Below are 13,274 nucleotides of genomic sequence, written 5' to 3'. Positions count from 1 at the left end.
ATTACTGTCTCTTTAAAATGCTGGATTCCTTGCCCTGTTCTATTCCCAGACAAACCACTGACCGCATGATTACAGCTTCTACACTACGGGCTTATGTTATATCTATGAAGCTGTCATCCACAATTCATTACATGAATATAAAAAGGACACCCCGATGATTTGGGTGCACACATCTAAGGCGAAATAAGCCGAACCAGATTTCAGTGCCATTTCAAAGCACGAGTTTGAAAATCAACCGCAAAAGCAAAAAATGGAGAATATACGTACGACTGCCAGAGGAGAAGGGAAAACTGGGCAGAACCAAGTGCTTGGTTTAGGGCCTTGAGTCCTCAGAACAACATCATTAAAATATATATAAGAATTAAAGAATAAATAAGAATGATTTACTGAAAAAAGATGTTCAAAACTAGTCTGTATATGGAATACTAGCCCACTAACATTTCAACCTACCCTGCAAGACTAACCTTGTTCATGTCGTGGGGTTTGCCTCACCAACATACCAACTCTTAAGTTTTATTATTGAAATCCTTACCGGTTCTTAAAAAGATCTCCCCCGAAGTTGGAAGTTCTTGCTCTTAATTGAGACAAGCATCAAAATCAGATTAAATAAATTCTTAGGTCTCCCCCGTATTAACTCCAGGTATCAAAACCTAGGTATGCTCACTTCTGTGCCATGAAATATTTTTCCAGCCTTCTAGTAACACTTACTTTCCACATGTGGTACAAGTGATTTGCCACAGAAAGCATCAAAACACATGGAAAAGACCACCCTAGACGGCATCGCAGAAATCTTGTACCTGAACCAGTAAATAAGGCTCTTGGACACAACTACCATTTACATTTCTTGATACAAACAGATCAATATGAAGAATTCATAAGGTTGCTGTCCTTTAGCATCCAAAAGCCATAGTTGTTTTTCTTTTTAAGTTAGTCACTACAAACTCATCAAAATGGCTGGCTTGCCAAAAAGAAATTAACACGCCCTCCAGAAAATAGAAATAGTAATACATTTCCTTCTACAAATCAAATGCCATCTTCAAATCCATCTCTCTCCGATTCCTGGGCTTTATGCCTCTAGTTCTCAACTTATATGAATAGCGTCCCTTTTATCGTTCACAATTCTGTTGTGATTAATAATTTGCTCCGAAACACTTCCCTCATATTGTTCTGAAGAGAACACGCTGACAGGGTACGCCCTGCTGCCCTTAAAGGGTATTCTGTTCTCCTGATGGTTCAGGAAACAAGAGAATGAATCAGTGATTCTCAGTAACCATCCAAAACCACCAAAGAAGGGTGATGCCGTGGAGCTTGCTTTTGAAGTGGTTAGTAATATTCCTTGGAACAGAATACGCATTATGCAAGCCTATTCACTTGGCACCTCCCCCCTTCCCCCCCAAAGTTTTGGATGTTCAGAGGCCAACATAATTATGAGTTTTCTCTGCGGAACAGATGTTTAGAATCAGAACTGCTCTTCCAATGGAGAAGGTCAATTGGTCCCCAGATATCACTGAACAGAGCTCACGATAATACCAAGAAAAGTAAGAGCACAGGGGGATCCGGGGCCTACATTATGGTCTACCTCAATTTTGGGTGCTGCCTCATGACTATTGTGGCTGTTGGTTCGCACAGGATATTCCCCTCTTCCCAGCCATATCTTAACAGCCAGAGGAGCAGTTGTATTGCTCTGTCCCAGAAAAAATAAACAGGGGTAAAGCATCATCTTTTTCTGCAGATCAGTGTAAAAAGCATGTGGCCAAATTGGTCTGCGCTAGAAAATTTGGTTTTCTTGGAATGTCACACGAGTGGGGATTGAGCTGTGAACACAAGTTGCTGCCTAGCACATATTTCCTTAGTTAAAAATGACGGGTGGTGGGGAGAAACTCAGTGTGGTTTTTATTGCAGCTATCTCATCTCATGGGGATGAGTTCAGCTCTAAGAGTAAAGATTGAAATGCGGACTGAATATACCCTGAAGAATCAGTAACTGAGCCTTGTGTCATTGGGAGTGTCAAAAGAAAGATTTATGGTGTCGTTTTAAGCAGAGTCACACACCTCTGAGCTCACTGACTTTCGAGTATAACTCTGCTTAGGGTAGACACTGTTAGTGAAGTATTTCTTCCACTAGTTAGGTCCTTGAAATTCCTTCACCTGAAAATGTGCTCAGGGTTTTCTAACCAAATATACAGTGTATGCTGGAGATGATACAACCATAGACAATTTCTGTACTTTATCTTTTCAGAATAAAGTGTCGTTGAGGCAAGCACAGTCCATTGTGAGGCTTTGTGTTAAAATGCAGGGACTCATCCAAGCACACAGGCCAAAAAGTAGCTCTTTCCTGGTGTTTCGTAATACTCTGTACTGTGCTATTCTCGAACACCCGTATGGGGGGTATAAAGTTACAATAAACAAAAGATGCTGGAGAACCGTGCCAGAAAGCTAACAGATGTTGCTTTTGGGACACTTGTGTCAAGCAGCTGCGTGCTCCATATTGTTCATGTCAAGTATACTGGGATGGAAATGGGTGCAGTGCACATTTGAAGAGTTTGGGCCAAGTGGACCAAATGTGCATGTAAAAGCAGGCTATTTTGGGAGTCACGTTTGGTCCTTGCTGGTTGAGCGCTGTGAGGCCATCTTTTGCCTCTGCCAGGTACTATCTTTTCTACTGATGGGCCAGACCCCTCGGGCCTCTGCCAGCTGTGGTGAGTCTGCAGTAGACACTTTTGTGGCCCGTCGGTTTCTTTTCCAACAGGGACTGGGGCTGTGCCAGTGGTGGATCCAGGACCTGAACCATCCCTGGGCAGAGATGTAAATCATTTTAGTAAATCAGTCTCTAATAAACCTATAGATTGTTATGCCTACATAGTTTGATGAACTGCTTTCTTTTCTGCAGAAGATTTCAGAAATTAGTTGTGCCTTAGCTCCTAATGGTGATCTTCAAAAGGCAGAGGTCGAACTAGTGGAGGATGCTAGTATGTTTCATAGATAACAGTAGAATCTTTGCATTCAGTTGCAGTATTCAGCTGATGACTAGGTTCTGGGAACACGCACCTTGGATGGCCACCGCTGTGTGGCCCTGACCTGTCATCTGACTAGATAAGCAGTATGCCAGGTTAGATTTAGCAAAGAAGAAGAGTTTGGATTTATACCCCCCCCTTCTCTCCTGTAAGGAGACTCAAAGGGGCTTACAATCTCCTTTCCCTCCCCCCCCTTACAACAAACACCCTGTGAAGTAGGTGGGGCTGAGAGAGCTCCAAAGAACTGTGACTAGCCCAAGGTCACCCAGCTGGCATGTGTTGGAGTGCACAAGCTAAACTAGTTCACCAGGTAAACCTCCACAGCTCAAGTGGCAGAGCGGGGAATCAAACCCGGTTCTCCAGATTACAGTGTACCTGCTCTGAACCACTATACCACACTGGCTCTCAATTTACTTCATTTCTCACCAGTGGGTACTCAAAGTAGCTTGCAACTGTCTCCCCATTTTCTATCCCGATCAGTTGGACCTTTTGCTAAATGAAGGGGACCAGATAAATAGAAAGTTGCCATCAGACGTAAATGTTCACCTCCCAGAAACTCACCAACCCCAAAATCTATGGCCCCTTCCGCACATGCAAAATATGAGTTTTCAAACCACTTTCACAACTGTTTGCAAGTGGATTTTGCCATTCTGCACAGCTTCAAAGAGCATTGAAAGCAGTTTGAAAGTGCATTATTCTGCATGTGCGGAATGAGCCTATGACTAAAGGAGGGCAGCAAGGTTAACTAAACAATAATCTACAACACAACATCCCCTTGTAGAAATGAAGGTAAAATCTCCAAGGAAATCAAGGCCATCGGTCCATTTAGCATTATTAAACCAGGCTGAATAATTAACTTGAATAACAGAGCTTGGTTAATCTTTTGATCTCTAGTCTATCTTTTGAAGCAGCCCAGTAAGAGAAGCTCAACAGATAAATTTGGAATTTTACCGATCCAAGAGGCATACCCTAATATTGTTTTACCATTATGACTCATCTTAAGCACAATTTTAGAGAAAGGCAGGATAAAAATGCTTTAATTAAAAAAAATCACTAATTCTTCTGATTTCATTGACATTCCAGTTTCAGGAAACTACTCTGAAACATTCTTCAACTGGAAATTGTTTTCTCTCCATTCCCCTTGATGCCCGACTTTGGTCAGGAAGGGCAGGATACAAATTCATTTTAAAAAATAAATAAATGGATGATATACAATCCATCAAGATATAGGAACACTGATCTAATTAGCCCAGATTAGCTTGCGGCTGTTAGATCTTGGAAGCTAATCAGGGTTGGATCTTGGAAGCTAATCAGAAGTTAGATAGGAGGTCACTAAGGAAGTCCACAGTTGCTACCAAGTGGCAGGCAACGGCAAACCACCTCTGTGAAGAGACTGTTCCGGTTAAAGTGTCAGGCAGATTCACACTAGCCTGGATATAGGAAGCCTAGCTGCTTTGAATAAATTACAAAAGAGGAAGCAAGTGGCCAAACGGTTGTAGATCACAGAGGTTGATCTACAGGGGGCCAGGAATTGAAGTTTAGCTGGGAATCAAGGGGAGAGATCAAAGGAGATTCTGATTCAGGCCGGGCAGGAGAAAGCAGCTCCTGGACACAGGTGGCCAAAAGACATGTTTTGGAACTGTGCTGCAGCTGAGATAAATCCGTGTTATTTTGTATTTTCTCACTTTCCATAAAAACCTTGAACGATTCAGCAGTTTTTGAGTATCTGGAAAAAAGAACCCAGGATTTAAAAAGACAGGCATGCACCCTCTCACTCCTGGTCTTTTGACGACCTCTGAACAACTCTTGCCTTGAAAACCCTAGTTGGGGTTTGACTGCAACTTGATGGCTCTCTCCACCACCAACTTAATGACTGCCATACTTTGCCAACACTGGGACAGATTTTCAGATTCAAACGTCCGTAACGTGACAATTGCATGCGTCTTGTTATAAATGGGTCAAAGAAAGCCTTTGGTCTCAAAAGTGTTAGGGACGAAGGCAAGATGGTAATGGAAAAGAGGCCCTCACAATATAGTTGGAAACTGCTTCAGGCGATGCAGCACAAATGTAAAATAGAACAATCCAATTGGAACTTATGTTTTGAAAGATCTCAGTGGAGACAGCATAAGAGAAAATCTGGCTTTAGAACAGGAAAAACACTAGTCATAGCTGGAGTCCCGTCAAATCTGAAACGGCCTGAGCATCTCAGAGGCCGCTTCTGGGTCTCAGTTCATTCACACGCTGTTCAGATGAGCTGGACTCCTGCTGGCATTTGACAAAGCGAGTTAGACGCTCATTTTAAAACTTTGCAGCAACCGACTTCTCCATGAACATTTGACCTGTAAGGCACCCTCCATGCAATTCGTACGCAAGACTGAATATATCCCATTGACACTCATTTGCAAACGAGCTTGTGGGTGGAATTGCTCAGATTCACTCGTAACAACTGTGTTGGGTCAGATCAATTGTCCAATTAGTCTAGCCCAGGGGTAGGGAACCTGCGGCTTTCCAGATGTTCAGGAACTACAATTCCCATCAGCCCCTACCAGCATGGCCAATTGGCCATGCTGACGAAAAAACTGATAGATTATCGAATTCTCGGCTCTGTTTCCTGGAGTTCTGATCTAGCCAGGGTGGGGAACCTGCGGCTTTCCAGATGTTCAGGAACTACAATTCCCATCAGCCCCTACCAGCATGGCCAATTGGCCATGCTGACCCAGAGAAAAACTGATGAGGTGCTCGTTCCTGGTATCTGAGCCAGGTTCCTAATCCTAACTTTGCGTCACATCCTGGATCAGGTGAGAGGTGACATGAAACTGCTGCCTGGGACCCACCAATTGAGGACGGCAACTGCCGAAGTCAAAGAGCCCGGACTGATACTGAGGAGTACATGACAGACCAACAGATCAAGCTCGGTATGGGGCAGGGTAGGAACCTGTGGCTCGAGGCATGCGCTCTTCTGCCCGCTGCCGCGGTGGCTCCGCGAGGCCGGCATGACCCCATCCTTGCCAGCCACACCTGCAGTGTGGCAGGGGCGGGGTAAAATCCATCAACTTCTCGGGCTAAGCGGAGTAAGGGGTAGAGCTTCTGTACATGGTGGTATGCTATTTTTAAATGTCAAAAAATTATTGCGGCTCCAAGTGTTTTCTTTTTCCATGGAAGCTGATTGACCGGCTGAGTGGGTTTACCGGTATATAGGGCAACTTAATACAGTCACATTTTGGCCAACCAGATAGTCCCAGAAGACCCACCAACAGTGCACAGAAGTCAAAGCCTTATCCTATTGCTGCCCCTAGCACTAATATTCATAGGCTCACTGTCCCTGAACACAGACGTCACAATGATATTAACTTGTGGACTGGCATTCACCCTGGGTCTTACTCATCACAGCTGTTTTGGAAAATTTTAGTCGATTCCATCTAAGGAAGTAGACAAAATACTTAGGGGTGTCCAGATCTGTCCTCTTGATCCTTGTACTCCACCCCCTCCTAGGTTAAAGCTTCTTGAAAGCAGCAGCTGAAGTGATTTGGAGCCAGAAAGTACAGAAATTTTACAGGTGAGGGTGAATTCACCAAGTAAAACTGTTCAAATAGAACCTACCCTAGAAGAAGCTATGGTTATATATTTGTGAAGAAGAACATACCGTTCCTCCCTGTTGCAAGAAATTACAAGCCAGTCTCAAATCTTTTTTTCCCTCCCTTAGGCAATGTGAAATGGATGTGGACTAACTCCAGGTGTACGTGGATGCTGTTGACAATCTAGATCAGGGGTGTCCAACTCTAGTGCTTCAAATGTTCATAGACTACAATTCCCATCAGCCCCTGCTGGCATGGGGCTGATGGAGATTGTGGTCCATGAACAACAAAGTCCGTACTCGAAAGGAAGTTGAGACACTTACTCAATAGACATAAGGGGCTCCATTCCCGGCTTTCAACTGGACTTCAGATCAGGTTTCAGGACAGAGCTTGTTTTGGTGACAACTCTTCCTGGGAGAGTTAGGGAGGGAGTCCTATGGATTTTTCTGTACTTTTTGGTGGTGAACAATACCCCCTACTCGTCAGCTAGGGAAATGCCAGCCTAGGACAGGATTACATGCTTCTCAAAGGATCAGATTCTGAAAAAGGTTTCTTCTATTACAAACTGATTTGAAAGCCTTTATGCTTCCAGCTTGATCTGATAAATACTCCGTACAAAACCAACGAACAAAAAAAAAATCAGCAAGTGCTGAAGACAACATGTAGATCTAAAAAGCCTCACCCCCACCCCCTAAAAGCTAGGAGAGATGAGTACACATCTATATCCTGATACGTTCCTCCCAAGCCTAGCAAATACAGTTAATAATGCCTTGCTATTTGCCATAACATCTCCTGAGAAAGAAGGTGGGCCTCTTATAAGAACGTCTTAAAGCAGCGCCGATCTGTTTATATGGCCACCCCAATGACTGGATATAGGAAACCAAATAAAGATCTTGACTCGTGATAATGCCTTGAGCTCTACAGAGGCTGGGGAGTGTGATCGTTATGATCCGTACGGATGAGGAACGGGGATGCTTATGAGCCCAACACCGGCAATGGCGTGCAGCCCACTGAACCCACCTGGTGTCGACGGTCTTTCCAGATTGTTCAAATGATGGTAGATGAAAGCCTGACTGTCGTGAACAGTGTCCATGTCGATCTCCTCCTCCTCTTGAGAGTTTGAGAACTATAAGCAAGGGAAACCAAATGAAAATCCAGCTTCAGAGGAGGCCAATTGAAGGCATTTTTTCAACAAGTTTACTGCTTCCTCCATGGGAGCAGCAGTGGCATAGGAGGTTAAGAGCTCATGTATCTAATCTGGAAGACTTCTGTCGCCCTGAGTTAATGGAGCTTATCTGAAATTCAAGATTAGCCTGTGCAGCTCCCCTCTACCGCCAGCTGGGTGACGTTGAGCTGATCACAGCTTCTCGAGACTCTCTGGCCCCACCCACCTCTCACAGGGGTGTTGGCTGGGAGAGAACCGAGAGTTTGTCTAGCCTTTTGAGTCTCCTGCAGGAGAGAAAGGGAGGATATAAATCCAAACTCTTCTTCTTCTTCTTCCCGGTGCACTGAAACAGGAAGACCTTTTGACCACAGAAAACGATTCCAACGAGAACATGCAAGTCAATCCCTTCCCGCCCCCAAGACCGAAACGGACAGGCTTGGGCATGCCTCAGTATGCATAGGATGGGGACACAAAATTAGTCTGCATGTATATCTTGCATGGGTTACGACAAATCCCCATAGTTTCTTGACTGTCTTCCTGGGCTCCGGCAACCACGTGGGACAGCCCTTGTACAGCACGGCATTTCTTGGGAACGCAGTAGCCAGATGGCAGCTGAGTGAAGGGAGGCTTAGCAGAGGCGCATTTAGGGAAAATGTAGCCTGGTGCAAAATCTGAGCCCGCCCCCCAGTATGAGTAGCCCCCCTCCCCCACCACAACCAAACAATGTTTTTTTGCACCTGGCGGCGTGTGGGAGGGTGATTCTCCACCACCACCCCCCACGTGACTAAATGGCCGCAGCCCGGGGACATTTGACCCCATATGTCCCCCTGGACGGTACGCCCCTGGGGCTTAGCTACAACCACAGGTGCCGGCTGTTCCCCATCATGGTGTTCTGTGATGTAACGAAAGCCAGATTTGCATCTGCTTGGGGAGGTATCAGATACTAGGAGTCACTTTGTGGCCCTCCTTTCTCAGTGGATATTGCAGAAGAGATGAGATCTTTATCCCCAGGCAGATGAACAATTGGACAGTGTGTTAGAGGCAAAGGCACAGATGGGGATGACTGGTCCCTCCTCCCACAGCAGCCGTTACCTTAGATGACCCTCCAGCCACCCAAAGCTCAAAGCCGGCCGTTCACTTACCCTGATCTTGAGCTTGACTTTGCTGTCTTCGTTCTTCTCGAGGATCTGGCCTGGCTCCAGAGGGGACCCCAGAGGCGTGTCGGCTTTCCTCTTCAGCCCTAGTTGGTGAGCAGGAGGCATGGCTGCCATTTCTTTGAGGAGGTGATCGTCTTCCTGAAGAAGTGATGATAAAAGCCTGAGTAAAATCTTCAGATAGCCTCGAATCGCTGCCAAAACGTCTGGCAGCATTGTTAAGACCTACTGAGAATCTGAGACAATTCTGACAGGGCCATTGTTCGAACAGGACGGACAGTTGTGGCAAGAGCCGTCCCCAAATTCACAGAAGCAAATGAAGTGCGTGAAAAAAACCAAACAAACCAACAAAAAACAAACAAACCTACAAACCATCAGGATGTTGCGGATTTTCCAGGTTGTATGGCCGTGTTCTAGTAGCATTTTCTCCTGATGTTCCTCCTGCATCTGAGGCTGGCATCTTCAGAGGATCCTCTGAAGATGCCAGCCACAGATGCAGCCGAAATGTCAGGAGAAAATCCTAGCAATTCCAGCCATGAAAGCCTTCAAAAATACAAAAAAAAAAAACACCCTTGCCAAAACCAGTCTGAACAATGACTGTCAGTTCTTATGGAATGAAGTTTGGTACACAACTTCCTTGTCTGACCACAACCTGAACTACAGAAGTGGTGGGAATGAAAAAAAGTATTCTGTTCTTCCTAGGAGCAGCAGTGGCGTAGGAGGCTAAGAGCTCGTGTATCTAATCTGGAGGAACCGGGTTTGATTCCCAGCTTTGCCACCTGAGCTGTGGAGGCTTATCTGGGGAATTCAGATTAGCCTGTGCACTCCCGCACACGCCAGCTGGGTGACCTTGGGCTAGTCACAGCTTCTCGGAGCTCTCTCAGCCCCACCTACCTCACAGGGTGTTTGTTGTGAGGGGGGAAGGGCAAGGAGATTGAGTCTCCTGCAGCCCCTTTGAGTCTCCTGCAGGGGGGATATAAATCTAAATTCTTCTTCTTCTAGTAAACAGCAATTAGCATGAAATGCCAGACAGCCCAAAACACCATATTGAGTACTGGCCTTCCCAGATAGGTAAAGGTTCACCAGGGGGGAAAAGCCCCTTACCAGCTTTAGAATACGTGGCACATTCACATTGCTTTACCGTGGCTTACATTTCATCTATATCAAAGTTCAATCTTGACCACCAGCTGCTGAGGATTCTTGATAAATAAGCTGGGAGGAGGGGGTTATGAAAGTTATTACCTATGCGAAAGCAGAAACGATTCATGTCTGGCATTGCAAACAGCAATATAAATGGAGAGAGGGGCTTCTCAGTTGTGGAACCAAAATTATGAAACCCCCCTCCTCAGTAACAGGAGGAGTAACTCATCCCATTCTATCACACATTTCAGGGACCTAGGGCTGCCAACCTCCAGGCGGTGGCTGGAGACCTCCTGGGATGATAACTGATCTTCTGGTGATAGAGATCATGTCACTTGTAGAAAATGGCTGCTCTAGAGGGTGGACTCTATGGCACTGTGATCGGCTGAGGCTCCTCTCCTCTCCTCCCCAAACCCTACCTTCCCAGACCCCATTTCCAAAATCTCCAGGTATTTTCCAATCCAGAAATGGCAACTCTCCAGTGAACCCCTACTTCTGGCCCCATGTCTTAATTGTTTTCCTGCAGTTTTACATCAGGTATTTTAGTTTCACTTTTCCTTGGTTTCATGATATGTTTTAATCATAAGCCACCTCGGTGAACCTAACTGGACAGAAAGGCAGGACAGATATTTTGTAAATAAGCAAAGGTCAAGATGAAGCAAAAGGTGATAAAGATGGAGATGCCAGGAAGCTAGAAACTGAGGCCCACTCCGCATGAGCAAATAAACACAGGTTTAGAACAGGGGAAAAAATGTTGGGGGTGTGTGGGCTACAATGGCTACCAAGATGGCTACCAATCTTGATCCTTCTTGATCTGAGATTGCAAATGCCTTAGCAGACCAGGTGCTCAGGAGCAGCAGCAACAGAAGGCCATTGCTTTCACCTCCTGCATGTGAACTCTCAGAGGTATCTGGTGGGCCACCTGCGAGTAGCAGAGTGCTGGACTAGATGGACTCTGGTCTGATCCAGCAGGCTCTTTCTTATGTTCTTATGGGGAGGGTGCACTTCGCACAGATCCCACCCCTAAAGCGAGTCTGCCCCATGTTATTTCCCCCAAACCGGGTTTTTTGAGAATCACACTATTTGCGAGTCTTTTGAAAAATCCCAGGTTATGAGCGAATGGGCAGGCAGGAGGTGCTTTATTCACCTCCGTTTTCCTTTTTTTTAATTTCGCGGCTTGCATCTAGGTAGCCACGCAGGTGCAGATGATTGTGTCATGAGATGTCAGCATGGCTGTGGGGGTTCACTCGTGCATGCCTGCGTAGCTACGACCAGTGGGAGGTAAATAAAAAACAGCAACGCACGTCTGTGCGAAGGCGCAACAGCAACCTGCATCCACAGGCTCCAATTGCTGCCTGCGTGGATTCACGCAAATGTGAAAATAGGAAAATGGGTTACTTTATCCCGACTGCAACCTGGTGTATGTTTGCCGTGCGGAGTGGGCCTGAGTTTTGGGGAGGGCTGTACACCAAGGAATTGCTTACAGAGCTCTGGAAGCCAATCATCTGTCCCAGATTATTTGGGTTGTTAACAGGTTCCGTGCCAGCTGATCCCGCCTCAGGGATGATGGTGGGGTTCAGGACAGCTTTCTTCTCTTTTAGGTTAAGGACCAATCCAAGTTCTGGCAACGGCAAACAGGAAGGCCTGCTGAGACCGAACAGCGTGTAGTATAAGTCAACAGCTCCACACCGCAGCCGCCAGTCATGGGATGTGCCTACAAAACCAAGGAGACAGCAAAGGTTCTCGGTCACCTTCACACACTATCGTGTATAATTAATGCCCATTCTACAGCAAGCTGTATGCCAACTGCAATTCTACTGGAGTGCAGAAAAAACACAGAACATGGTGCCGGGTGCAAGTTTCCCTGACCTTGGAATTAACTCTTTCTTTGCTCCTTTCTTTTAAAGCAGTGATGGCGAACCTGTCTTTGTGTGTGTGGCACTCAGAGGTGGCACTCAGAGCCCTCTCTGTGGGCACTCGCAAACAGAGCCCCCCCACACACACACATCTAAGCTGGCCTGGGCTGCTGGGCTCGATTATTAGTATTAAACCTAAGATTATTAGCATTAAATTTAGTTTTGGGGAAGCAGTGTAGATAACCTTGTTAAACCATGTTAAACTGATTTTCATGTGAAGAACTAAAGCGAGATCCTTTACCTGGGAGTAAGCTCGGTTGCTGGCAATGGGGCTTGCTTCTGAGTAAACCCTCCTAGGGTTGTGATTCACGCATTGGAAGAGTTCCACCATTGCTTCAAAGCAAAGCCACCGACTACCACCAAGCTTACTCCCGAGTAACGCACGTCTCAAAACGTTTTTTCTACACTAAAACCTATATGTTGATAATATATTTTGGGGTGGGGGTGTTTACGCCCTGTAAAACACAGAAGGCCAGAATCTGCCATATAGATCCCAAATTCCCTTTGGCGCAGCCCATAGGCTCTTGTTAAAACAAGTATCCCAACGGCCTTTGTTCACATTGGCTGTTTTGACCGGCATTTCCTAACTTGCAGTGCCCCCACCCCACCACCCCCAAAGCCACATTTCGGTTTCTTTTTTTAAAAAAAGCACAAAAAAGTAAGTTTTCAAATAAACTTGTGATTTGGGGCCGGGGGAGGCGCTTCGAAAGCCACAAGAGTCACTTAAACCACCATGTAAATGCATAACACACCTTTCTGTACTGGGGGCTGCATCTTAGAGGCATTTTTACAGCCAGCACTGAGGGGTCCCTTTCCTGTTTAAGACCGTCAGTGCTACAGTCGTTGAAACAAAACTGACTGGCAGCGTGCAGAGGACCTAGCAAGTCCACAGCCTTTGTGAAGTGAAGACCGCATAAATCACCAAGTTGGAGAACTACCCCAATAATTTTACTGACGATAAGGAACGTTTACATAAATCATGTGCCATTTATAAGTTTGGATGATTCTCCTGCAGAGGCCTCTTTAAAAAGGGCTAACCCCGCAGACATGCCAAGCACACACATGCATGTGCCCTTTCTTAAACAGAGAAATGCAGCAGCCCCTCTGTGTACTGTCAAAGGCTTTCACGGCCCTCTGTGGCCCTCATTTCTTCACGCAACGCGTGATTGGTGTTTGGAATATGCTGCCACAGGAGGTGGCGATGGCCACCAGCCTGGATAGCTTTAAAAGGGGCTTGGACAGATTTATGGAGGAGAAGTCGATCTCTGGCTACTAATCTTGATCCTCCTTGATCTCAGATTGCAAATGCCT

The 13,274-nt window shown here is 45.9% G+C and overlaps 1 protein-coding gene across 1 annotated transcript in view; it reads right to left on the bottom strand.

The window, feature by feature from the left end:
• TAF2 (TATA-box binding protein associated factor 2) overlaps positions 1 to 13,274 on the bottom strand; it is an 81,889-nt gene that overhangs the window by 23,073 nt on the left and 45,542 nt on the right. Inside the window, exons 23-26 of the mRNA XM_048508595.1 lie at positions 11,532 to 11,761; positions 8,896 to 9,048; positions 7,609 to 7,714; positions 5,848 to 6,031 (exon numbers count right to left, since the gene is read on the bottom strand). Of these exons, the coding sequence (XP_048364552.1) occupies positions 5,848 to 6,031; positions 7,609 to 7,714; positions 8,896 to 9,048; positions 11,532 to 11,761 (673 nt within the window). The remainder of the gene's footprint in view (positions 1 to 5,847; positions 6,032 to 7,608; positions 7,715 to 8,895; positions 9,049 to 11,531; positions 11,762 to 13,274) is intronic.

This window comes from Sphaerodactylus townsendi, linkage group LG09, assembly GCF_021028975.2.
Source record: "Sphaerodactylus townsendi isolate TG3544 linkage group LG09, MPM_Stown_v2.3, whole genome shotgun sequence".
Classification (NCBI taxonomy): Eukaryota; Metazoa; Chordata; class Lepidosauria; order Squamata; family Sphaerodactylidae; genus Sphaerodactylus; species Sphaerodactylus townsendi.
The sequence above is the reverse complement of the archived record's forward strand: the minus strand, read 5'-3'. Positions and strand labels throughout refer to the sequence as shown.